The sequence below is a fragment of the Glandiceps talaboti genome, chromosome 10 (genome assembly GCF_964340395.1).
Source record: "Glandiceps talaboti chromosome 10, keGlaTala1.1, whole genome shotgun sequence".
Classification (NCBI taxonomy): Eukaryota; Metazoa; Hemichordata; class Enteropneusta; family Spengelidae; genus Glandiceps; species Glandiceps talaboti.
Genome location: NC_135558.1, coordinates 4,347,597 through 4,375,052, shown reverse-complemented (window position 1 = coordinate 4,375,052; position 27,456 = coordinate 4,347,597). Strand labels below are relative to the sequence as shown.

Genomic DNA, 27,456 nt, shown 5'->3' with positions numbered 1-27,456 from the left:
CTTATTTTTCACTTGTTGTAGCCTATATGGTTATCTAGTACATATTCAGCCATTTTGTCATTATTTTAATCATACTATTTGTACAGCTATATAATTACCTACTGTGCAGGGTGAACAATATTATGTCGTTCTATCTAACAAAAGAGATATTCCAGTTGCAGCTAGTGTAGCTTTAAGCACTATCAGTATTCTACAAATTTACAATTTACAAACAGTATGAACTGTTTCTTCAAATATTGTTACATATCAAGCCAGTGTACACACTACAATGGGTAAAAGAACACTATTGGAGACCATGTACATCAAAGTCAACAATCCATCACTTAATGCCAATGTAGGAATATATGACATTCCATCAACCATAGACCGTACACGACCCTACCCTTCATGTAGGGTCAATGCATCAATCTACAGTGACATCATCACAGAAAGGTGGACAGTTATATGTACATAATGGACTAGTACTTTCACACCTGCATTTACATATATTGAAGCTAAAACCTTTTCACACCTCTGGTTACTCAACACCTCCACTGAGGAAATTTGGATCATTGTATCAGATCCAGTTACTAGTTAGACAATGAAGAGGGACAAATGATTTGTTTGAAACATGTCTGTTTCTCAATGAAAAGTGGAAGAAGAGAACTTGTGTATGAATCTACTATGGGTATAAATGTTTCCTGAAAGGTAATTTAAAGTGTATCTTCAAAAATTAGTGAATTTTTTAAACTGCTTCCTGTGGTAGGTAGACTCACAGTTGGGAAGGCATATGTACAAATCCCACTGGAGAAAGGAGATTTTTGGTGACCAACCCAAACCCAGGGTAACTGTTCTACAGATTCAAATGGTAAGCTGTGTCATTCAGCTGTGTCTCACTCACAAGATGGGTGCAAATTTGGGGAACTCTTGAAGTAATGGATATGATGCAATGAGTTTCATGCAGCAATCTACATGCTCATACGTTTCACCATGCATGTCTGAGATCACATACATGTACTTTCTTCAGGGTCAAGAACCAGGTTTGTGCGCTAATGTTTTAATACTACACATCATTTACATTTATATTTATCATGATTTCGACTTTACATTGAAATGTGTATTTGCGTCAAAGCAGATTAATAGTAATATAGCAATCTTCAATTATGGTACATGTAATATATTCAATATGGATTTATCTTATTACGATATTACATGTAATACTGTTTTGGCTTCCAAACAAAGGGAGGCAGAACCTGAATCAATAAACTGTTTATTGGTATGAATCCACACAAGGCCACCCACACAACAAGATTTCAGGCTGATGATAAATTAATATGACGTGTCTGAGCTCTCTGACATGGAGTCATGATTGGCGAATGGTTAGAGTGGCCAGCTTGGAATCTGTATGTTGTAGGTTCAAGCCCCATCGCTGCTTTTATTTCTGAGTGGCTAAAGTCCTTGGGCAAGATTTAAACCACGATTGTGCCTCAGTCCACTCAGCTGTATAATTGGGGACCTGGTAGGATAGAAGTTGCAATGTGATTGCTTTAATTCTATGCACTTGTAAAGGCTGCAATGGACTGTATTCTCCCCAGAGAGTTGAAGTATAAAGGGGTGTTTTGCCGCTATGGATCCGAGCCAGGGGTAATAATTGTAAAGCGCTTTGAGCACAAATTGGGAAAGCGCTATATAAAACCAACATTATTATTATTACTATTATTACAGCAGTGTGCAACCTTCATTTGCTTTTAAAGTAAGCAGAATAGCCTAAGGGTATAGCAGCTAGACTTTGGGTAGAGATGGCTCCATTGTACTGTTTACACTAAAAGATATACATACATGGAAGAAAGGCCAGTTTTTATTGTTATTATATGCTACTGTAAAAAAATATACAAATGGTAGATTTTTACATCAAATATGGCTGTCATTCTGTAGAGAATGATAAAAGCAGCAATATATGGTGCATGTCACTTGTTCTGTGTCACCAGCCTATAAACAAGATTTGAAAAAAATTTGCCACACTTTAATACAACAAAGTGTATACTATATGCACAAAATGACTTGATTTTGGCAAGTGATCCTGAAGGTCAAGGTCATGGTTGAACTTTGGCCATGAAATGGTCTTAACAGTTGTGCTCATAAAAGTAGATTTTAAAGGTGTATGTGAAGTAACACATCATGAAATGATGTCTGCACCAAAACTGCTGTAAGTTTACTACATAACTCCAAACTCTCATAGTCTGTTTACTCTGCTGTGTTACATCGGTAGCTGTTGTCGACCTCCTAGCCCTTGAAACCAATGCTTTTTTTTAGAACCTTGAAAAGTTGGTAATTACGATTTGAAAATATGTACCCAATAACCTGATTACAACCATGACAATGCTATTCAGATGAAGTCATTATGTAAATGTACACACACAGCAGAGATGAACACAAGAGTTAACACACAAAGCATGTGAAGTGTGCATGTGATAAGCTAAAGGTAATAATGTAAATTAAACATACAAGTGTTTGATATCAATTTTGGGGGTGTAGCTTACTGAATCAATCTTACTGGTTCTTAAGACAAGCTAGTTGGTGTTGATGGCTTGGAGGTATGGTGACAGCTAACAATGTAACACAACAGTACAATAAACAGGCTACAACATTCAATTTGATGATATCATCAAAATTACAAAAGAAATGCATCATGTATTTGATATTTTCCCTCAAGAAAACTGGCTTTGACACTATATGATCAAGATATTTATTAATAATCAAAGATCGTACTTCCTTTTTCTTTGGGTTCAGGCAATGCTTTTCAAAATTTGTACCGTAATAATAAAATCTCTTAGTTTTCCTGTTTCAATCTTAAATTATACAACATTTCCTAAAGAAAGCAATAAATCTCACATACACAATAAATTCTCAGTACGCTGTACATCATTAATATTTAAAGCTATTCTAGATTTAAAATAGATATTCATTTCACATTAAAGTTTACTACAGTGGCTTTTTTTGAATGTCTTATAAATCCACATTAAAAGTTTTTTTTTTTCTTTTTGTATGAATTAAATTGAGTCATTATACATGTATCTGAAGGACATTATTGCCAAACACAGTTTGCGCTTTACTTAAGACAGTTTTAGACAAATTCAATTTAAAACTTCATTAATAAATAAAATACTTATTCCGTTCCTGAGTTATAGCCATACAGTTTATATTCTTATCATTACATTTTACAATTGGTCCTTTGTTGTATTTTAATCATCAATAGTACACCTGAAGGAATGTATAACATGACAAATACAAAACAACAGATAGATTAATAAATATAACTAAACTTGGGGCTGATTATAACACATGCACAATATCCATTTGATTGTCTGAAATCTGATCTCGCACCGTTTTTTGCTGAGGTTTGGGCACACTTGTCAACAATGACGATAAATCTTAACTTAGACCACTAAATAGTATTTAGTGGCCTGAGATCTTAATAAATACACTGGTAGGGAACACTATTAAAAGAATAGTGAAACTCTAGATTTTACATACATATTGACCTTAATAAATACACTAATAATAATAATAATAAGATGATTTGTAATGCGCCTCATCTCCGAAGAGCTCGAAGCACTAAACACTAATAGGGAACACTGTTAAAAGAACAGTGAAACTCTAGATTTTACACACATATCAACCTTAATAAATACACTATTAGGGAACACTGTTAAAAGAACAGTGAAACTCTAGATTTTACACACATATCAACCTTAATAAATACACTGGTAGGGAACACTGGAAAAAGACAAATGAAACTCTGGAATTTACCTACATATCAACCTTAATAAATACATTATTAGGGAACACTGGAAAAAGACAAATGAAACCACCCTTAATAAACACATTGCGACTTAGCTGCCTTACAGATGTAATGAAAATCCCATTCAGTAGCAAAAACACAAAGTATGATAGAAATATATGGCAGCGTAGAATATTTCATACAGATTGATAAATTAACTGAATTCAGATCTTCCAAGGAATGGCAGGGTAGGATATTTGATAAAAGTCATTAAGTAAAATATAGAATAATCCTGTTTAGCCAGGGCTGCCTAGTTTCACATGATGATAAAACTCTACCACATGCTTGTCAATGAAATATGAGTGTCTTGCAAAAGCTACACCCAGTCCAACTACAATGGTGAGCCAACTCAGATAAAATACAACAATAAATCTGAAGAACTAACCACCATTTAGTAGGACTTTCTTGTTGTTGGCTTTCCACTTAAAAAAGTTCAGTGAGACATAATTGGATTTCGTGGCTGTATATGGGAATCATGTCGCTGTACAGTTTTGTGTATGAGAGTGGAGGGCATGTAATTGATGAGGTCAGACAATACAATCTGTTGGAACAACAAGTTGTCTATTTATTGAGATTGATTGCCTGTCTACCTTGGGAATTCTATCTCTCAACAAAACGTTATTAAGGTTACGTTTTTCACTATCTCCCAGGAAATCAAAGCAAATTATTTCATAAACTTGATGCCATTTGATAAATTTAGGCCGATTTCAATACATTATTCTGCAATTTGTGTGGTAATTACGTTTGCTATATGAGATCTTCAGAGATGTCGCCACACATTTGTATTTCCCATGGTTAAAGGGTGAAAGATTATCACAAAACCGCAGCACTGATTATTGCAAGCTCACTGACAGTGCCCTCAGTGGCCATATTTGTATGTGATTTCTCAATTTGTTTTTATCTTCTTTGGTATACTATCATGACTTTATTCATGACAAATATTTAATCATTGGATCTGATAATCACCAGCCCATTTAGAGTTCCCTCTATGGCCACAGCTGTTGCTACTTTCCCATTTGTTTTTACAGTTATTTTATATTGCATATTTTAATTAGAAATATCAAAGAAATGCACAAACATAATTTGATTCAAAGCTTTACTGGCTGAGATTTGAAAAGTTATATACATTGTTTCAAACATAGACATACATATCAAGATGTGCAAAATCAATTTATAAACAAGGTATTTGACTACTCCTCAGTTGCATGCCTGATTATAAGGTGTTTAGACTTACATCGTGTATATTTGTGTTCTTCAACATTCCAGATTGTAGACTCCTGTCCCATCATCCTCTCTGTTGCTACTTCAAATTGATGAAATCCCCAGTCTGGTAACTGTTCACCAGTGGACTACAGTAAGTAAGAACATATAAATTTGCCTGACTGCCCTAGTTACCCCATTACATATGATTTTATACTACGTTGGCAACAGAGGTCTTGGTCTTGTTCATTTTTTGTTCTGTGAGTGCCTTGTACCTACATCTGACACAATACCATAGGACTTCTCGTTCAAATTTCAAGAGCCGAGTGGATTTATTTACCGAATGAGTATGCATAATGTGCCAAAACATACTGGTACAGTACTTCAGAATGCTCTGTTCAAAAAGACCTCGAATGCAGAGAGCAGATGGTGTTATTATTGTTTGGTGGTTCTCTTTGTTTCAGTTTCGAATATCAAGTGTTATATTGTAAGACGGGTTCTGGTTGGCTGCACGGAAGTACAAAATTTGTATGTTGTGAAACAACCTGATTAAAATCTGATGTAGTGAACTTGGTGTGATTTCTTTATTTACCTGGCACTTTTGTTGTTGTTTGTTCTTTTTTGTTCTGTAAGCACCTTGTACCTATATCTGACACAATACCATGGAGTCCACAGTATGACTTGCAATACATCAGTAAAGAATGGGGTGATGACATTTTAAAAGGTATATTGACTGAACGATATTTCTTTTTTGAAAAAGACAAAAGCAAAACAACAAAGAACAAAATACATTGAAAAATATGGGCTGCCTTTTACTGTAACAATGGTTCCTATTGTGATTTACCATTGTTATTTTCTGAAAAACTGAATCTTACCATCAGTGCCTGTGAAGTATTGACATGTACTAATCGGACTTCAGACAGAATAGATTTCCAACTGTCACCCTCAGTCTCTTTGTTAACAATCTCCTAAGCAAAGAAAAGAAATAAACAGTCAGACCAAGCATGTTCTAATGTGAAACAGCACCACCGAGTGTCAGATAACTTCCTTGGATACCATCTTCTTTGCATATCTCTTTTTAATTAAAGTGGCACAGACCAATTTACTACTTGTACATGCATGTACAAGCAAATGTATTGTACACACTAAAACTTAGTAATACTTAGATTGAAAGCAAACGAGAGTCCGCACACTGTGCTGGCGGAAACTAAGATTGAGGGTTGTTGTTGTTGTTGTTGTGGGTTTGTTTGGTTGTTTTGTTTTGTTTTGGGGTTGTTGTTTTATTTTATTTATTTATTTTTTTTGGGGGGGGGGATTTTTTGATAATTTGGAAAAATATGTATAATGAGTCCTGTCATTTTTTTATATCACATACAATACACTTATATCGTCTCTAATGAGAAGTGTACCAGTTAGATACGATTCAATACGCTTAAGAACCGATAGTTTTAATAACTCCATGTATACCCTGAACACATTGAATCACTTGTGGGTAAATGTATAATATGGTACAATTAATCCGATCTTAAATTGATATTTTGCCTGCACCCAAAAAATCTATACCCCAGTGCAATCATGATGTCATCCTTTTACTGTACTACTTCTGGATACAACTGACCCTAACATAGTCGCAAACCACAGCCTCTTTCATGGCACATCCAAAACATGCCGTCTCGTTATTTCGTGTTGCGGAAGAAACAACAGCTCTGGTTTGCAAGAATGAACCCTAATTAATATGTGCAATATCTAAATATTGCCTGATAAAAAATACTCCAGTTACAGTGAGTGCAGCTTTAAATACTAAAATAGATTTTAGTATGAAACAAAAGTAGCTACCAAAGATCAAAAAGTTACAGTATTTATGAAGTCACTTTTTTCCATTTTGTTGTTGTAGTATCATACTTTAATACTTTAATTCTGAATCAGTACAATGCCAGCAGCAAGTAAAATCTTCATTATTACATATTTGTATTAAAGTTGTGGACTTACTACTTTCCATAGATTCTGTGCTGGATGAGATATATTGTAATCTATATAACATGATACCTCCATACAGTATGGTGAAACAGGTGCTGCTACATCATGGCTGTCAAACAAACAAACAAATAGGTTAGATCATCAATACATATTTTCTCTACAAGGTATCTGCTTTCATCCATAGATACCTACTTTCAAAATATTTGTGCAAAGAGCACCGAGTGATGATGTCCCAAATGTGGGAAGATGAGTCTTAAATTTTCATCATGGGCACCAACGGCATTTTAGTCAACAAAACATGTGCATAAGAATTTTGAATTCCTAAAAATTACAATTTTCAAACAAATAAAAAAGGCAGTATTATTTGAACATGCCAAAAATGCTATTCACTTATGGGATGGGACAGAATGTTTTACAAAATATGCTTAATTATTCACACCCTCCCTAATACTGTCAAACATCTGAAAAGCAGCTGTAATGCCACAAGTAAAAATCTATTGATAACTGAAAAATGAAGTTCCGGCAGGAATAGGGAACTTGCAATCCAGACTGAGCATGCTCAGACACAAAGGACTATGGGATTATCTGTGGTTATCGTAATACCTAATCTGGAGCTACCAATAAAATTAACCTCCCACAATTGTCAGGGTAACTATGAATTGATCATTCGTGGTTGCAAACAATGTAACAGTATTGTTTACAATACCAATTCATTAGTATTTATTATCACATTTCCCATGATGCAACATTCAACATGGCGGGTTTGCAAGTTCCCAATTGAAGTAGTGTAAAGAATGCATTAAGCAGTTTATCAAACTGAATATATTCAGGTTCAATACTAGAGCTAACTTTTATATATTATATATGGTTTCTGTCCACCTTGATTTATTTTATGAGCTAACATAAAAAAGAAACTTTAAATATTGAAAGTGTACAGATTTGTAATGCCAGCAAGTAACCAGGCTACAAATAAAATGCTACCTGTTTAATGTTCGTCCTGTAATTCCATGTATTAAACTAATTATATCACCATCACTAACCACTTTAGGTGGATCATCAACCACTAGGCTGGGTCTGAAAACAGAAAATATTATACTCTAGACAGAGACAGTCAATGCACTGGATGAAACCAGATTAAAATTAAGATACAAGTGGAGTTGACTTGACCATCTTCAACATTAATACCAACAGTATCATCACTACCACCTGATCATGACTATGACCACCATCACCACAATGACGGTGACAATGACAACCATCACCACTACAATCATCACTATCATTATCACCACCACCACCCTCCTCATCATCACCATTGCCATTGTTGTCGCCGCTGCCGCCGCCGTCATCATCGTCGTCGTCACCATTATCATCATCATCATCATCATCATCATCATCATCATCATCATCATCATCATCATAGTCATTGTCATCATCATCATACACATAGTCATCGTCATCATCATCATACACATAGTCATCATTATCATCATTCTCATCATTTCATCATCTTTACCACCTTGAAATGACTCACATACTTTAGAATATGTTGTTCATACCTCGCTGGATTTTTAACAATCCACCAATTATTGATGTCTTTGAATGGATAGCATGTGACTTGTTGCTGTGCACTACTACCTCTACCATCTTCATATCGTATAGGGTAGGAGTGACCATGTGAGTGTAGCCAACATCGCTGTCCATGTGTATGTCGCAGTGTGATCTGTGAGCCATATGCTACTGCTAATGGCTGACCATCCGTTATTGAGGACAAGCCACCCTGAAATTAATCAAATTAATTATCATATAATTATATAGTCAACTGGCTATATCAAGCAGTAGAACCTTGGTATGTTATACATGGTGCATATACGTACACTTAAATCAGATTCCAGGAGTTTGCCAGGAATATTTAGATCAACTTTTGGTAATTTTCCAGGAGTATTGATAGGCGAAATACATTTTACAACACACATGCTTTTTAGTAGTATATTTTTCACCAAATATCTTAAAGACACTTCACAGCAGTAATGTTGATTGTTCATTCGGTCTATTTTCCAGGAGTACTTTGAAATTCCAGGACTTTCCAGGAGTTTCCAGGTGTGTATGAACCCTACTTTGTAAAACACATTTTTAATTCTGCATGAGAAGAGCTTTATCATACATGTATGGTGTACTTGGTGTATTTGCATGAGTGCTTGCAATGTTCTCTGTGGCAGTACTGTTACAATCGTAGAAAGTGAAAGTGCAGCAGAAAACACCACAAACATGAGTACAAACCCCCATCCACCATACTACACTTGCACTCACGTGGCATTGGATTCTGTTGTCATTACATATACTTATCCAAAATAGCAAATTTCACAAATAAAATCCTACTTATGTGATTTCGCGCACAAAACACAGTCATTCACTCATTTTCACTATTGCACTGCAGGGCAAATATCACTGGTATCTGCATGTACCAGTGCACGTAATCACGGATACATATATGATAACTAATTTTCATCTCACCTTTAGTGTAGCCTGGAATGCACTTGTCATCATGTCATCATGTGGACCACTGTGGTTGAGTATACTCAGGTGAATGTAAAATATACCAATGTACATTGTGATTGGAAGAACAATGACCAATAATATGAGGGCTAATAACTGTTTTAGAAGTGTTCCCTGGAAGAAACAAAGTTATTGAATGAACAATCACCAATCATATGAGGGCTAACAACTGTTTTGAAAGTGTTCTCTAAAAGAAATCGTAACATGATAAGAAGAATTATTATGCAATATGAAATAAGAGCTAACAACTGTTTTTATAAGTCTATCCTGAACAAAGAATGTGATTAGAAGGCTTAGAATAATTATTACTGGTCAAAAGACACTACACCACTCTACACTACATGTACACCACACCACACCACACCACATCACACCACACCACACCACACCGCACCACACATACCAGACCACTCCTCATCTCACTTCACCTCACCTCACCTCTCCTCTCGTCTCGTATTGTATCGTATCACATTGCATCATATCGTTTGATATCGTATCATAACGTATCGTATCATATCATATCATATCACATATCATATCATACATTGTACCAAATTACGTCTTAGTGATAAAAATCTAATTATTTTGACAAATCATTCCAACTTTCAGGTGACTTTCTGGTATCACATTAATCTTACCAGTGAAATATCTGTATTACTAATCAATCTCCAGAAATCAAGTCCAATGACTAAGAACACGATGCTGGCAGTGAAAATAGCATTATACTTGACACTGTAAAAGATGGAAATGAAAATACAACATGTGTATTAACAAAACAAAGAAAAAATAAGACATACTGATAGATATGGTAGTCTACACAATGTCATATGAAAGTACTACTTAGATGATCTAAATTTTACCAAAGCCTCAACTGCTTATGGAGAAGGGTAATACACCTGAATCTTCAAGGCATATTCAGGGCTCATGTATTTTAATAGGGGCCTTGAATGATTTAAAGATACTAGTGAACAGATTTTTAAACTGCTTGTCCATTCAATGAGTAAGTGTGCAATCTGAGCCCATGATACATCTATGGCTGACTGATAATATTCAGAGGATGGACAGTTTACATGGCTAGCTGCTACTTGTTGTGTGTGAAAATGTATACTTTACAATGTCAAGCCAAGAGCAATTCTACTAAACATGGTTATAAAAGTCACTGGTAAAAATCATAGTAGAGTCTGATCTCCAGTCTTAGATAGCATTGTCTTTATATATCTCCTACCTTATTGCACAGGTCAGTGATATGCCAGTGGAAGTTAACCATAGCCACCACCACAGGGAAAATGGTCTGAGACGGGAAATAAGAAATAACAAAAATATATAGTTATAGTTCACTGGTATGATGTAAAAGCTAACTTAAAATGTAATTCCCCACTGAGACAATATAAATACAATATTCTGCAATAATTTTTTATTGGCACAACTTCTAAAATAGTCTTTAGAAGTTAATACCCATTTGGCAATGTGTTATTTCCATCTGTTGACAGGTATTACTCTAATTAACAATTTGTTGACAAACAAATAATCAGGTCCGTATCCAATTCATGACGGTTTGCATATGGACATCAAGTCAGTGTAATAGAGTACCATCACCCATAAGTATAGAGAAAAATCCACCTTATAAGGATATAACTCTTTCCAGTACAAGACAAGTACTTTTCAATCAGCAAAAGTGAAAGTTATTGTTACTGTAACATTTTTATGATAAATAACAGTAACCAGTGTGCCCTCTCAGCCAATCTGATGCACCACTGATGCACAGCACTTTGTTGTGACCCACCAAGCTATGATGTTCTCCTATCTGTTAGTCTTACTGAGTGATGACTCACAGGAAAACCTAGTTTTGAACCCACAACACACTAGTGATGACACAAATGAAATCTACTATCACTACCACTGAGTGGGATTATACTTACTTGCTTTTGAGATTTCTAAATTTTAACACTGATAATATAGACATCATAGAAAAAAACATCAACATTGGATCCAACAGAATAAATCTGGATTGTGTTACCAAAGAATTATCTGGGAAGACAACAACAATGTTACAAATTTCCTCACTTGTATATTTCTGTATTGACATGCAGACGATATCATTTTTAAATATCAAATTTTATGTAAATCAGCTGGTCACTATTTTACATATTTCACTTGCAATACTATTAAATCACTGTCTTTCTAACTCTAAATTTTATACAACTACATTCAAATACTAAATATAAAGTTTCTCAGTAATCATTTTTCTTAATGAAAAACTAGAAATTAGAAATTGGATATTTACAGTTACTATAATAATAGTAAAACTAGTATATGATTATGAATTTATCAAGTGAAAATTTCTACTCACACACTACAGTCAAAAAAATTTGGGCAGCAAATTCAAATTTTCACTAACATTTCATAAGCATCATCCCTACAGTCCATTGTAGTGATACCGATCAAACATGGCAGCCCTGATGATGCTGATGAGACATCAATGAACATTTGGGATTCGCTTCCAAAAATGTTTGATTGTGAGTAGAAATTTGCATTTGATACTATGAACCCAGAGTCCATGAATATTCCTTCTTGCAGTATATACATTCCCATACTCAACTTCTGTGCACTTTCAATGAAGTTTTTCTTTTGATCTTATGGAGTGTGTCATAACCCATTTTCACTTAATGTCAGGAACTATCACATAGAAAGTCCTTCTGAAAAGGATTTTCATTAAATTTATGTATCGGCACAAAATACAACACTTTCAAAAATGTTTTTAAAAAACAACAAAAATTTTGTATTGTAAATTGTGCTTTCTTGCTGACCAATGACAGAACCTAAGTTCTACTATTCGAGAGACAACTTAAATTAATCAATAGAGGTAGCATTATTTTACTTACCAAAAAGGATAAGACCCCCTGCTAAGGCTGCTGACCAATGATTGAACCCTAGTTCTACTACTATCTGATAGATAACTGGACATACAGCAGTACCAAATAAAGCAGGAAGTGCTCGTAGATGCCAAATAGGCATGTCTTGTGGATAATCTATAGAAGGAAGAGAAATTATGATGATATTAATATAACCATTTATAGACGGTCTTTTATGTAGGTTTTGATTTGACTCTCAGACTGGTGACTTGTCTCTTGAGTAGCAAAGGGGCTAACTCGAGGTATCATAACAATTAAAGTATATTTAGTGCCACTGTCTTTACAGGTTTACTTGATTGAGCAACCCAGTCAATTACACCATGGCAATGACAAGCTTATACATATACTATCACACGATCAGGGGCTTTCAGGTGAGAGATCTAATCAAGGAATGGCTGGCAGTTACTTATTCAAAGGTTGCCTTTCCTCCCAGATGACTTGTGCTGCTACTCTAAAAATCATATTTCAATACTTTGGTTCATATAAAAGTATGTTGTTTTGGTAGTTTTAGTACATTCATTAGAAATACAAACTTACAGATTTTGTTATTACTGTTAAAGTCCCACTTCTCATTGCCATGTTTGATTGTCTACTATCAATCAAAATAGGTTGTGCTGTTTGAATACACCTGTAGGGATGTGCACACACCATCCCCAGAGCAAACAACCATCACAAAACTGACTCGGTGTATGAGTAATATTCTGAACTGGGACCAAGTGAATGAAGTCTTGTCACTCTCTATGAAACAATATATTTTCCCTTTAGACCACTGTGTAGACTTCTTTTGTTTTCATTCACATTACTTAACAATGGTATGGTGAGAACTGACTAGTTTTACCAAAACTCAACTACAGTGCTTTTCTATGCTTTCAAATGAACATTTATAATTATATATAATACATGCAACAATTCATTAAGAAGTATAATGACACACTGGTTTTTGATGCAAAGTATTGCAACATAACTCATGGAAGTACAATACCATTCCACATGTATGAAGTTAGCTGTTACAATACATATACATGGAGTATTTGTATGCCTGTGGTTTTTACTTATAATTAAATGGAATGTGAGTGGATAACTGTGTGTGTGTGTGTGTGTGTGTGTGTGTGTGTGTGTGTGTGTGTGTGTGTGTGTGTGTGTGTGTGTGTGTGTGTGTGTGTGTGTGTGTGTGTGGTATTAGTGACTTGCATGCATGTGTCTGTAGAATGGGTTGACTGGCCTTGCGTGTGCCAGTACAGTTTTAGTCACTTGCCTGCTCCAATTTTCTGGAAAACATAATTGCCATCAAAACCAGCTAGGTATCCAGTGGCTGCATATAATAACTTCCCGAGTGGTGGATGAATGTCAAAGAAGAAGGTTCTCCTCAAGTACATAGCAGCAAACTGACCAAAATGAACTTCATCAAATCTGTGAGTCAAACATATCCTATCCTGGTTAGAATTGTGTTGCTTTGCTGGGAGCTTATATTACCCAGGCAACAAATTTGAAAATAACATTTCATTTTAATTAGCAAAACTTTATAAACTAATGCCAGGATGAGGATATGAACAATACTGCTTTACTCCATTAACTGGTATATCCAGACAAAAATCAGCCCTTATGTGACCTATCTGAGACATCTACAGCTACCTAAGAACACTATTCCTTGCCTTACCTCTGCCTCCCTTAGCCTTTTTTTATCACTTACTGGTATACACTGTGAGTGAGACTATGGTGCCTTATGAACTATTGTGAAGGGAAACTATGTAAAGAAGGTGGCAAATTTAACAAGCATGTAGAAAGTGAACTGACAGTACACTAGTTACACATTTTGTATTCCAGCTAGGGATTTAGAATGAGGGATTAGACTACAGGATTAGACTCCTTAGCATGTCCCTGATTTGTACCTACCGTACTTTAGTGGGTGGACACTATTCTACATGTGTCAATAATTGTGGGAGCTTGATCATCATTATCATCCGTGACTCTAAATCTGTATAGAACAGAACTTTGTATGTGGTGTCTTATAATTATGGACTTAAGTCATACAGTTCAGGATTTCTCCAAAGGTGTACATGTAGTGTTTCTGTAATACAACTTCTATCTACATAACCCTAGTCTAGTTCCTATATGATATCGTTACGATTTACACCATGGTTTAGTTAGAGACCATGTTGGCATCCAGACTACATAACCCACATCTGGGGCATATCTACAGTACTTACACTATTGCCCTTGGCTGTTCTAGATACCATAATCGTGTACATAGTGCAAAACTTGTCAGAAAAACCAGTAGTAAATTAATATCTGCTTTTATAACAAATGGAGGCCTGCTGTCCTCTACCTCAGTCTTCTTTTCCTGCAAAATGAAATGAATATGCTAAAAATATTCTATTGCATCAATACTACTGTAGGTATGTATATTGCAGCCAATATATGATGTCATGTATAAAACTGTAGCAGGTAGTGCAGCTACATAAAGTTAATTATCTATTTATTATAAATAAATAAATAAATAAATAAATAAATAGATAGATAAATAAATAAATAAATAAATAAATAAATAAATAAATAAATAAATAATTTTTAAAATAAATTTTAAATTTTTTTTTTTTTTTTATAAACAATGACATGTTCTAATCATGTAAAATTATATGAGGATTGGGTATTTATTTTGGATTTTTAATTTAAAAAATAATTTTATCATGGCTTCCTACCTGCAAAGTCAATGTGACTGAAACATATGTTACAATATATGCTATTAAAGTCCTTGTTTGTAACTCAGTAAATTGCAAAAGCATAATAAATGTGTAAAATCTTTGTTATTGTACATACAATAACAAACTTTTTACACATTTTGTTAGCATTTTATATATGAAGCAATATTTAAAAAGTTACTTAGCTTACTTCAGTATTACTTTCCATCTTCACTAATTTGCATATTCTTAAAGATGAATGGGGACTGGCAAGATTTAGTTAACGAAGCAGACGGCCCCTGGCCCTGTCGTCGTCAGCTGTTGAACTTGCAGACCAATATTGTACCAATACTCACTCACACACGATAATTCTACTTTAACTTGTCCAAAAAAAATTGCAAAACATTTGAACGATGTGCAGAATTGTTCATTTTGAAATACGTTAACTTTTTTATCCAAACTCACATTTTAGTCAAAAACAGCGGTCCCACAACAACACAACCAAAAACAGCGCCATTTTGGAAAGTGCTTCACGGGAGAAATCACGACCTTTGACCGACCTCAAAATGCGCAGCTTGCTATGCGCGAAACTAGCAGCCAGGCCCGTGTGAGTGAACTCTTGTTATTGGTGATTGTGCTATCTATTTTATAAAGGTTAGTGGTATTTTATCGTATCGCGATTTCGTTATTTTACAGCTTGTTATCTTGACAAATGACAACCCTGACTTTGAGTGTTACAGGCATCACGTCGCTTCAGTTAACCACAACATAACGTTAGTCGTTACGTTAAGTCATGTAATTTCCTAACCGTGTGTGAGCGGTGTAACTGTTTGACTTGAGTTGTAAAAATCCTCACCACTGTGTCCATTTACAATATTCATATATCTACACACCAAGGAAACGTAATTTCGGTTATAGTATAACGTGTGAGTGCACTGTTTTTCGGTTGATCGGTCACCGAACTGCAGGGCGAGGTAGGTAGGTGTGTACGTAGGTATGGACCGAGACGATCGATCATCACCCGAAACAACTCAAGTGACCTCCAATATATGAGCTATGTGGCCTTCAATATTCATGTTTCATTCTATCTTTGTTGTAATTGTTTTAATTGTTAGAATATTGTAGCCACGCATCACTGCCACCACTAATTGAATGATAAAATATGGATCGATTTTGACAATGTTTACAATGTCGATGTCTAGGCAGGGACCGTTCACTTTTGTTTTATTTGAACGTACCTAAACGTAATTATTACATGTACGGTCTGCTCGAATTTAGGTCAGAGAAAGTGGTGTCACCGCTACCCCAGGAGTGGATCAATTGACAGTCCACGATATCCGTAAATACCTATCCGATTGTGTCATTGTCGGCTTACTTTCTCTTTCCATTTTGGCAGTCATGTAATTTCGTAATAAGCAAATGTCCACTTATCTTCAGTTATATGTTCAATAATAAACCAAGTGTGTTCGCACAAAGGTCCTGGCAAAAGGTAGAACTAGTGCCCCTCCCTAAATTTCACACCCACTTAGGAATGTGTCAGTGACATAATACTTCATGTGCAAACGAAAAGGAAGGCAAATTAACAAACCTGAATGAATTTATTTAATTTCATAATACTTTAGTGTTGAAATATCAACATCCATCCTGACAATGATTATTTTATGTGATTCTTCTTAGAACTAGTTTATGTTTATTTCAAAGGTGGTATTACAATAAAGCCTATTAGAGGTCTGCTTGCTACTTATATGCCACACACACTAACTGTAGTAGTGCAATTCCCAGGTGTCCTCACCCTAGATCTGTCTGGCTAGCACAACCAAAACAAACAAAGCTTGAAAGTGACATCAATTTTTAATGAAAATTATATTCATATAGAAAATTAGATACAAAAAAATCTATTATTCTGACTTATTAAATAGGTTTCTCATTATCAATTGAAAAATTAAATTAAATTAAATTTGGCAAAGCAAGGGCAAATGTATAATATCAGGACTTTATTTTTAGCATTTTGTCCTTGGCAACCTTTTTGATTCCCTAGTGGTTTGAATAATATTTAATGACATGTATTCAGCTGCCCATTTGCAAGGTAAAAGAGAGTTTTAAAATTGGCTATATTAATGACAAATGGGTATTTATTTTTTATATTTCATTCTTAAGACAACTCTGCTATGTTTTCGTACCTGAAAAAACATTGTGAAATAGCATTGATCAAGTCAGTGTTTGTAATTCAGTAAAATTACAAAAATATAAAAAAACGTGTCAAAAGTTTTTTGAGTACAATAACACATTTTTAAATTTTTTTTGCAATGTTTTGAGTTACAAACAAGGTCTTGGTATATGGTATATTGTACCACATTGTATTTTCAAGTATAAAAACATAGCAGAGGTGTTTTATCGATTTGTAAATGCAAAGTAAATACCCGTTTGCCATCCATATGGTAACTTTAAAAATCAAACTGAATAACATGGGTCAACTAAGGTCAAAATGACTAGTACAGACTGGCATTGGAGAACCCTGAATAGTGTGGGTCAACTAAGGTCAAAATGACTAGTACAGACTAGCATTGGAGAACCCTGAATAGCATAGGTCAACTAAGGTCACAGTGGCCAGTACAGACTAGCATTGGAGAACCCTGAATAGCATAGGTCAACTAAGGTCACAGTGGCCAGTACAGACTAGCATTGCTGGAGAACCCTGAATAGTGTGGGTCAACTAAGGTCACAGTGGCCAGTACAGACTAGCATTGGAGAACCCTGAATAGTGTGGGTCAACTAAGGTCACAGTGGCCAGTACAGACTAGCATTGGAGAACCCTGAATAGCATAGGTCAACTGAGGTCACAACTTCAAACTTCTTGCCCACCCTACATGACATGCACAGACATAATTATTATTATTATCAATACACTTACATAACACTTGTTAATTTCATTTATCTCATACTGTAGTGATGTAACACATTAGAATGGCAGTTGAGGTTAAAAAATATGTTGCAGCATGTTGATATATGCTGTTGAATTGATATTGGTTTAATAATATTCACAGTAGGATGGCATTTCTGGTAACTTCCATGATCTTGCAATGTACATTTTGGAGTTACACTATTTTGATTGCATGGTGATTATATGCACAACAGAGGCCTAGGCACTGCTATCTCCCACTTGTGTAACCTTAGTACCTCATACAACAACATTAGTTTCAGTTTGTGTCTATCGAAAGTAAGCCATCACCTCAATTGCCGCTCTGCTCCCTTAGCTAGGTTTAAAAAGAATAAATCAATTGTGCAAATTTTATATTTAATCACATTGTGAAGAGTGATAGGGATCCTTTGAACTGCCAAAGCATGTCTCTTCCTTCCCTGAAACTAAAAGAGGAAACACCATACAGTGCAAAACAGGAGATGAAAGCCATAGAGGGTTTTACCAGGATATTGTACAGAGAAGTGTTGTGATTCATGAAGACAGGAACTATTCCAACACTAGTTTCATCAAAAGATTTTCTTTGAAATAAATGAAACAGGGTTTCATAGAGAATAAAGTCAATGTGAATTATGAGTGTATTCAAATGCAAAATAGTTTTTAATTTATTCATAAACAGTAGGATAGATTCTAACTAGGATAGATTCTAACAGAATTAAAGATATATGATTAGGATAGATTCTAATAGATTTTCTAGAGACTGTAAATATCCCAAACTGTATTTTCATCCAGTGGTCTGAGCTGTGATAATGCAGTGTGATCCTTCTCTGGTGCTATTGCAATACAAGGTTTATCATGGTGATATTTACAGACTTTTTATGCTAATAAGATGTTTTCAAATGCAAATAAGCTACACATGTACTGGTATTAAAATCAAGAACATACATGTACATCATGAAAGAATGGCAGGTCCTGTCTTTAGTTTTTTAAAAATTTTCTTCTGGAGACAGAAAGTGGTTTTGAACCGATTTAAGTTAACTGAATCAGTTTGAATCAGTTTCAAATGTATTCAGGTGGGGACAGGGCTATTATAATTACTTTGCTTGAAAACTGTAGTCATATATTGAACAGTCTGCAGCTTTGTGGCTTGTTGTGAGAGTAATTTGGAATTTCAAATATGACAAGGGTTATAATAACATGTCAAACCTTATACATATAGCTCACAAATGTCTTCATATTAGTTTGAACTGTCATGCCTATCACTTGCCATTGCAAATTGTACGGAATGTGAATTACCAAGAAATATTTTGTTTGTAGAGACAAATGTACCTGAGCATTCATACATAACCTGTTTATCTCTGAGCTTGTCTCTACTTTTGTGTAGTTTCTGATCCACTTAGTGTCACAGACTCACATTGACTTCTGAACCACCTTAGGCTAGTACATAAGAACAACGTGTCACCTGTACAGAAGTATGCAATCAAGTAAATCAGCTTCCTCTACCTTGTACAAATTGGCCTCCTACACATGTAAAATTGTTTCCAGTTGACTCACAAAGTTATGTTTCATTTAATACCGAGGGCTACACATTTCTTGCACAGGAAATGTGATTATGATGTTTTTAGTCCACATGTATCTCTCTGAATCAATTCATCCATTCACTGAAACTTACTCTATGCAGACTCTTTATTTCACCCCAAGAAAAAGCAATAAAAGAACATTTTTTTTAATGAAAAGAAAACTAAGAAAAGTTGAATCGGAAGTATTGTGTCATTACATGTACATGTGTACATGACTATTAAAGAAATAGCAAAGTTACTGTATGCTATTACTAGCCTAGAATCCAATGCATGCCAATGGGGGTGTTGAATTCGTTATTCGTTAGATGGGGAAATAAAAATTCAAAATTCCCATTCAAAATTCACCTGGATTCTAAGTTAGTATGCTGTGTGTCTTTCAAATGACGTTATTGTGTTTGTAAATGAGAATGTTTTGTTGTTACATTTGTATGTCTTCCACACTGTGACAGTAGGATAATATTTAAAACACTTCCTGTATTTTGGTCAACAACATTAGAACAGACAGTCAACTTAGATATTGCTTTGACGCCATCATCATGCTAACATTTTCCAAAATTTTGTAAAATTTCCACGTTTTTATCTGGTCATATTTCAGCAAAGTCTAAATATATTTATTTTAAATGTTTCCTGGGACAAGTTTTTCCTTGTAATTATTGTTGTCATTGCATGTGGTCGTATGTTGTTTATGAAATAAAACAACATAGTTAGTGTATTTTGGTATAATTTCAGATTCCATAGCACGATGTCCTTTGTATATAGAAATGCTGTAGTGTGTCGCATTCCAGATTCATTTGCCAAAGAAGCATTGCGACACAAACCATCTGACGATGAAGTGAATTTGGAGAAAGCAAGAAGACAACATGAAATCTTTGTCCAAAATCTCAGACGGGTAAGTGTCAATTTAATAACTGCTTGTACAGACACTGTGTGTTATCAATAGTATTTTGTGACATGAGGCCTTAGACTAGTTTTCTAGTAAGACCTGGAGCTGCACTTGAAAGGTTGCCAAACAAAAGCTGAGGATGACAGTACATGTACTTCTGGTGGGCAGTTCCGAATCTGCACTTGCCATTGACAAACAAAATCTAAGGATGACAGTACCTCTGGTGTGCAGGGCAAGCTCTTGACACAGTACCTTTGGCATTATGCAACCTGTGGTCACTTTAAATTAAAGTTTAGCAGAATTACCTGAAGGTCTAGAAGCTAGGTGAGCCTTGGACTTGAATGAGCGGCATATATGAGAAATGTAGTGTGAGCATGATTCTCAGTATAACTAGAAGGGGATACAGAAATTACTAGAGGGTTCAAGTTCAGGGAGAACATTGGAATACTTTGCTGACAATAGTGTACAAAGCAGACATACAGGATTGACAAAATCTGGAAAAGGATTGTGCTCCTATGTACCTGAATAGATTTGTATGTTAAGAGTAGGCCATGTTATTTCTGTAATTATATGGTTCTACTTATTAAACTCAGTGTACCTACCAGACATTCTTTTAGAGGAGTGAGTTCTGCTCATGCTTTCATGAAAAGAATAGCAGTAAATGAACATATTCAATGTGTGTATACCTTGCATACATCATTACATGGGCCAATCTCAACCAAACCTGGCACAAGTGTCAGATTCTATAGTCTGCATGTGCACATCACTTTGATTCTAAGGCCAGGGTACTCACCAGGCATTTTAGAAGAGTGAGTTGCACTCAATAGAAGTACATTTGACTTACACAAATTACAATATAAATTTGAGTCCTTAGCGTCAAATATTGAATCCAGGGGTCAAAATATGAGGTTGACATCCAATCCATAATAATTAAGATGAATGTATTCAGTGCAGTGTCCACCTGCCAGTACATACCATTGAAAATCAATAAGTACAGTAACACAAGGACACTGGTAACTTGCATGGCATGAATGCAAGCCTTGGAAATAATAGTAATAGGTTCAGGAAGGATGCAGTCTAAGCAGCTTTTCTTTGCAGTAAATATTATACTGTAGGACTTTTTGGAATTGCTAATGAACACTGAAATTCTCATATTCATGAGGACTCAATATTAATCTTTGAATATCATTGATTGCGTGATGTGAAGTCATGAAATAGGGCCATTCTTTTGTTTTGGATCACCTATGTCAGATGACTGTTTTTTTTACAGCCAAAGTGTAGTCTTAATTTGATATTGGCCTTCAAAGACACACATTCACACTTGTTTATTTGTTTCCTTTACATGTAGTTTCACTGATATCAACCAAAAGAGAATTTATCTCTTGTGTGTCAACTTGTTGCAATACAAAAAGCAAACTTAGAACAAAAAACTGTAACCATCCTATCAAATACATAAATAGAAATTAAATTCTGGTTTGTTCGTGCTTAGCTGCTCTGTATAAAGATAATGAAACAAGGATTTTTCATAGAAATGTAAAATCTACTTTGAGGCTCGTATCCTATAATGACCTTGTTCTTTTAGAACATTTATTAGTAAGAGATAGACAATTCAAGTTTCAGTTCTCAAAGTCCTACATGTATCTCTATTGAAAACAGCACAGTTTGTCTTGAACCAATAATTGGCATGACATTTTTTAGTGTACATGCGTATGTACGGTATTGAAGCATGGTAGCAAAACATGGTGGCGGCATGACCAAGCAAATTAAATAGCTTGTTGGTAGTAAGGTTTGTGTATGAAGCCATGAGTGTAGACAGAACTGTTTGTCCTAGGGATGGGTTTAAACTGAGTTCAAGTATGTGTATGAATCATCCTACACAAATAGTATCTCATTGACAATTGTGTAACCCTGAACAGTCCACTAAAGGTGAGAAGGTCAGGAGTAGCTCAATATAGATTTGAAACTTTGAATTTTTATTCTCTTCTCCTGTCTGTGTATACAAACGGAAAGCTGAGTGTGAAAAACTTAGTTCTTATATCTGTAGATCTGTATTAATGACTAGATAACTGATTTAATATATGATTGGCAGAGAGAGAAGGCACATAGTCAGCTCAGGCTGGATAGATGATTTAAAAGCATAAATAGATCCGGCCTCTACCATGACATCTCCAATTTTGTTCCAGTCTGTTATTGTTGGTGGGAAGATGTCAGTATTACCCCAGTACAGTTTATTTTTATCTGGTAGCAATGAGAATTGTTTGTTGTGTTTGTGGTGGCAAATCCATTGAATTTCCTTGCTTCATTGGTGTCTGTGGTATGATATTACCCTTTACAAATGGTTGTATAATCGGATGTAGATATTATTCACCACATGGAACAGATGGACATAGATTATAACAACTAAACAATACCCTCATGGGAGACCCTTTCAGTCAAAAGTGAAATAAAATGAATATTTTTTTTTTATTGGAGACATTTTCAATACCTGAATGTTCATGCACAAATCTCAGTATATTATGACAGGGTGTTCCACCTTCTCCAAAGACCACAATCTATAATGTTTCCATGAATACCCACAGACGGTACTAAAAATAGCCAACAGACTGTAACTTAAGCTCCATTACTGCAGAGGCTTGTCATGTATTAAGTATAGTGCAGGCTTCAGTTAGACAGAAAAGACAAGTCATGTACCGGTATGCATGTCATAAACAGGCATTTGGGAGGTACATGTAGAACTAATGATGAAATTACAGGAAGGCATTTGAGGTACATGTAGAACTAATGATGAAATTACAGGAAGGAATTTGAGAGGTACATGTAGAACTAATGATTAAATTACATGAATTTTACAAAATTATGAAATACCAACATAGCATCATTTTTAGTACATTGAATAGATTTATACGTCTTAGAATAGATTTAATTGAATACTGATTTTCAAAGATAAGCAGTAAGTGTCAGGTGATAAGTACTGAAATGGTGATTGGCAGTTTGTAAGAAGACTATTTAGATGTACATGTACTGGTAGTTAGTAATTTGACATTGATGAAGCGTTCATTAGTGCTATGCCACTCAATCTAATATTACACCTGTGACATGCTTTGCACTTGCAGATCAAAGATGATCACAATATGATGACATACATGTATGATATATTAGAATAGTTTAAAGATTCACATGCTCAGTTTATATGTTTTTGGGATGTAATGTTTTTTTTCGTCAAATTACAATGTATAACTTTTAAGTATTCACAGTATTCTACTTACAATGTACATTTGTATACTTAACCATCACTTGCAATATTGAATTGACTGAACTCAAACCTGGTATTAAGATATAATTTATAAAGAATCCATAACGTAATTTATTATATGTATCAAAATATGTAGTTGAACTCCCTACTATGCAACCAACAGTTCTAACAATGTCAGAATAAAAATTGTAATGTCATAGAAGGTATGCATTGACATTGACATTATACTGGAATAGTTTAATCAAAGTTCTTTTTTAAATACTTTCACTTGAGTAAAAAGCTTCTAAACTTCAGCTTGTACCAGTTTCATCAAGGTTGTATGCAAGTATTTTGAACACAGCCAGTCCTACTTGACTAAAGTTGGTCAGTCAACGTAAGCTAGCCACAGGCTCTATTTTTGGCATACTACATGTACCAAATTGTGAGTAATGAACATATTCACTGCTGTGACCTTAATAGTGCCTTGACAAGCAGGATGTATTTATGGTGATTCTGTTGATCCATCTCATCAAAGTTGTAATTGAATCATTTTCTTTTATGCATGGATTTAATAAGTGAGCCTCGGAATTGCTTTTAGTGTGTTTAGAAGCACCTGGGGATAGCAGATATGAATGTTAAATATATGTATACAAATATCCATTATGTACGTACAGTTGAAAGCAATAATTTGTTTTTTATCCATTACTTTTATGCTAATAATGAAGGGCTATTACCTACATTGTATAGAAATAGTCTGTATATAGATATTACTGGACAGTCTCAATGAGTACAAATAAATGTATGTTCTACTAGTTTTGCATCTCAGCAGGGTTTCTGAAGGCAATGGATTCAAATTTAACACATTAATGGTGAGAACTAACAAGAGTGAAAGTACACACAGGAAGGAAAAAACGCATGAATAATAAAAACAAGCAAACTAACAAAGCACACGTAGTTGACAAGACTGTGAATTATAAACTCACAGAAAACAAGGAAATTTGTGTTCATTTCCAGATCCAAAGATTATGTAGAAACTCATCGCATGTATATTCACAAGTTGTTAATGACAAATTCTGAGAAGGGCTTTACACATACAGCAGTAGAGCAACTACATGTATTTAAGATAAGTAAATTTATAGAGTGTTGAAGCAGCTACCCATTGTTGTTAAAGATATGGTAATTTATGTAAATTAACCTATTTGATACTGAAATCTTGTCATTGAAGCCACAAATGTCATTTCAGCAGAGTTTGTGTAGTATAGCTGATAAGTGTAGGTAGAATTTGTCAGAAATAATATCACCAATAATGTAATGGGAACTGCCCTTAAAAGTAAAATTATTGAGATTTGTCAAATTTTCAAAGCAAAATGTAAGTTATTGTATATTTGTTTTGAATTGTATTTTATATGATTCCATCAATATCTGTACATTATAGTATTAGGATAAAATATTTTTAATAAGTTTTTAATACATTTGTATTTAATGATGATTTCTGACAGTTTGTCCATATCTGTAATAATACTATAAGCATGCTATATTAAATGTGCAGCCATTCTGCCAATTTTCAAAATCTGAAAACCCTAATATGAGATATGTACCTATTAAATTCTTACATGATTCTTAGAATAATTGGATGATGAATTTTCGCTGAGTTCACCACAAATACTAATCATTTCATTATTTTCTTTGTTGCCAAGGAGAATTGAATATTACACTTTTTTGTTCAATCTTTGTAAAGCTGAGTGGAATTCTTGATCTCAGTGTACAATATGGCGGTTTTATGACTTGTCCCATGTGTGCTGTTATCAGCAATGCAATGACAATTTATCTTTCATAGCGTTTGTTGGAGAACAATATTTCTAAGACAGTTGTTTGTGTAAAGATATGAGAAATTTTAGTTCTATAAAGTATTTAGTGTGGCATGACTCAGAAAGTAGAATTGTCTTACTTGAGAGTTTGTCACTTCATTAAAGACTTCATCTTGATTTGAATGGCAAACTTGGTGATCATCTTTTTAAGTATTATGTGTGCAGTTATGATACATGGGATGATATGATGTGATATGATGTGATGTGATATATGATATGAGATATGATATGATATGATATATATGATGTGATATATATGATGCGATATATGATATGATGTGATATATGATATGAGATATGATATATTATATGATACGATATATAATATATATATGATATATGATATGATATGATGTATTATATATCTTGTGATATATGATGAGATATGATATATGATATGATACGATATATGATATATATGATATGATATGATATGATATATGATATATATGATGTGATATATGATATGAGATATGATATGATGTGATATATGATATGATATATGATATGATACGATATATGATATACATGATATGATATATGATATGTATGATGAGATATGATATGATGAGATACAATACAATATATGATATGTGAGATATGATATGAAATATGAAATATATTATATGAATCAAATATGATAAGATATATATGATATGATATGATCATTGATATGAGATATGGAATATATGAAATGAATTGAATATGACATGATATGATATATGATATGATATGATACGATACGATACGATACGATACGATACGATATATGATATGATATGATATGATATGATATGATATGATACAATACGATACGATATATGATATGATATGATATGATATGATACGATACGATACGATATATGATATGATATGATATGATATGATATGATATATGATATGATATGATATGATATATGATATGATATGATATGATATGATACGATACGATACGATACGATACGATACGATACGATACGATACGATACGATACGATACGATACGATACGATACGATACGATATGACATGACATGAAATATAAGATATGGACAGCAGTAATAGTAAAGTAGCATTAGTCCTTCAAGTGTACATGTAGACAAAACTGGTTAAATATTCACATGATCTTATTAATAACACAGTGTGTAAAGTGGTTCAGTCTGTGTGTCTGACCATAAAATTAAGTCATTGGAGCCAACAGTCTGGTGTTCAACACTCCATAAAACATTTCATTTTCAAGCATGTATTTGTTTATTGTCAGTTTTCTGGTCACATCGGAATGGTGATCAATAGTGAATACATATAGTTAAAATGATGTTGCAGCACGTTTTAGTGGTCCAGGAATGTTATCAGTAAGAATAGTGTCAGTTATATATATACATGTATGATGAAATATGAGTGCTGAGATATATCTTTGAAGGCAGGATGGAATATGATAAAAGTAATAATTCACAACGTAATAAAATAACAAAAACAATATTACCAGGACATAAGACATGTAACGTAGTGTTTTTTGTTAAAGGTTGGGGAACTATTGAAAACAAAGTAGAAGTAAAACGCACATAATTTCGCCATATAAATTGTACCATAATTGAGAAAGTAGTGAAGTGAAAGAATCTCAAGGTAAATTTTATCTGCATGTACAAGACATCCTTAACAAAAACAACTGTATAGAGTAGCTATTTCCTTCTTCATATATATCATATTATGCCATGCACTAGCCAAGTTATTGTCTGCAAACTGAAAATATGTACATGTACCTTAATCACTTTTATGTCACAACAACCCTTGTCTACATCACTGGTTCTGTGCTGCTACTTGAAAAATGAGTAAAA

The 27,456-nt window shown here is 34.2% G+C and overlaps 2 protein-coding genes across 2 annotated transcripts in view; one reads left to right on the top strand and one right to left on the bottom strand.

Moving 5' to 3' along the window:
- LOC144441094 (protein O-mannosyl-transferase 1-like) overlaps window positions 1-15,650 on the bottom strand; it is a 63,069-nt gene extending 47,419 nt beyond the window's left edge. The window contains exons 1-13 of the mRNA XM_078130624.1: window positions 15,355-15,650; window positions 14,673-14,806; window positions 13,721-13,875; window positions 12,436-12,582; window positions 11,473-11,581; window positions 10,779-10,844; window positions 10,192-10,285; window positions 9,512-9,667; window positions 8,557-8,777; window positions 7,979-8,071; window positions 7,010-7,106; window positions 5,896-5,988; window positions 5,055-5,169 (exon numbers count right to left, since the gene is read on the bottom strand). Coding sequence (XP_077986750.1) covers window positions 5,055-5,169; window positions 5,896-5,988; window positions 7,010-7,106; window positions 7,979-8,071; window positions 8,557-8,777; window positions 9,512-9,667; window positions 10,192-10,285; window positions 10,779-10,844; window positions 11,473-11,581; window positions 12,436-12,582; window positions 13,721-13,875; window positions 14,673-14,806; window positions 15,355-15,372 — 1,498 coding nt within the window. The 5' untranslated portion in view covers window positions 15,373-15,650. The remainder of the gene's footprint in view (window positions 1-5,054; window positions 5,170-5,895; window positions 5,989-7,009; window positions 7,107-7,978; window positions 8,072-8,556; window positions 8,778-9,511; window positions 9,668-10,191; window positions 10,286-10,778; window positions 10,845-11,472; window positions 11,582-12,435; window positions 12,583-13,720; window positions 13,876-14,672; window positions 14,807-15,354) is intronic.
- A 56-nt stretch (window positions 15,651-15,706) lies between these two features.
- LOC144440850 (N(G),N(G)-dimethylarginine dimethylaminohydrolase 1-like) overlaps window positions 15,707-27,456 on the top strand; it is a 42,450-nt gene continuing 30,700 nt past the window's right edge. The window contains exons 1-2 of the mRNA XM_078130276.1: window positions 15,707-15,797; window positions 20,370-20,529. Coding sequence (XP_077986402.1) covers window positions 20,383-20,529 — 147 coding nt within the window. The 5' untranslated portion in view covers window positions 15,707-15,797; window positions 20,370-20,382. The remainder of the gene's footprint in view (window positions 15,798-20,369; window positions 20,530-27,456) is intronic.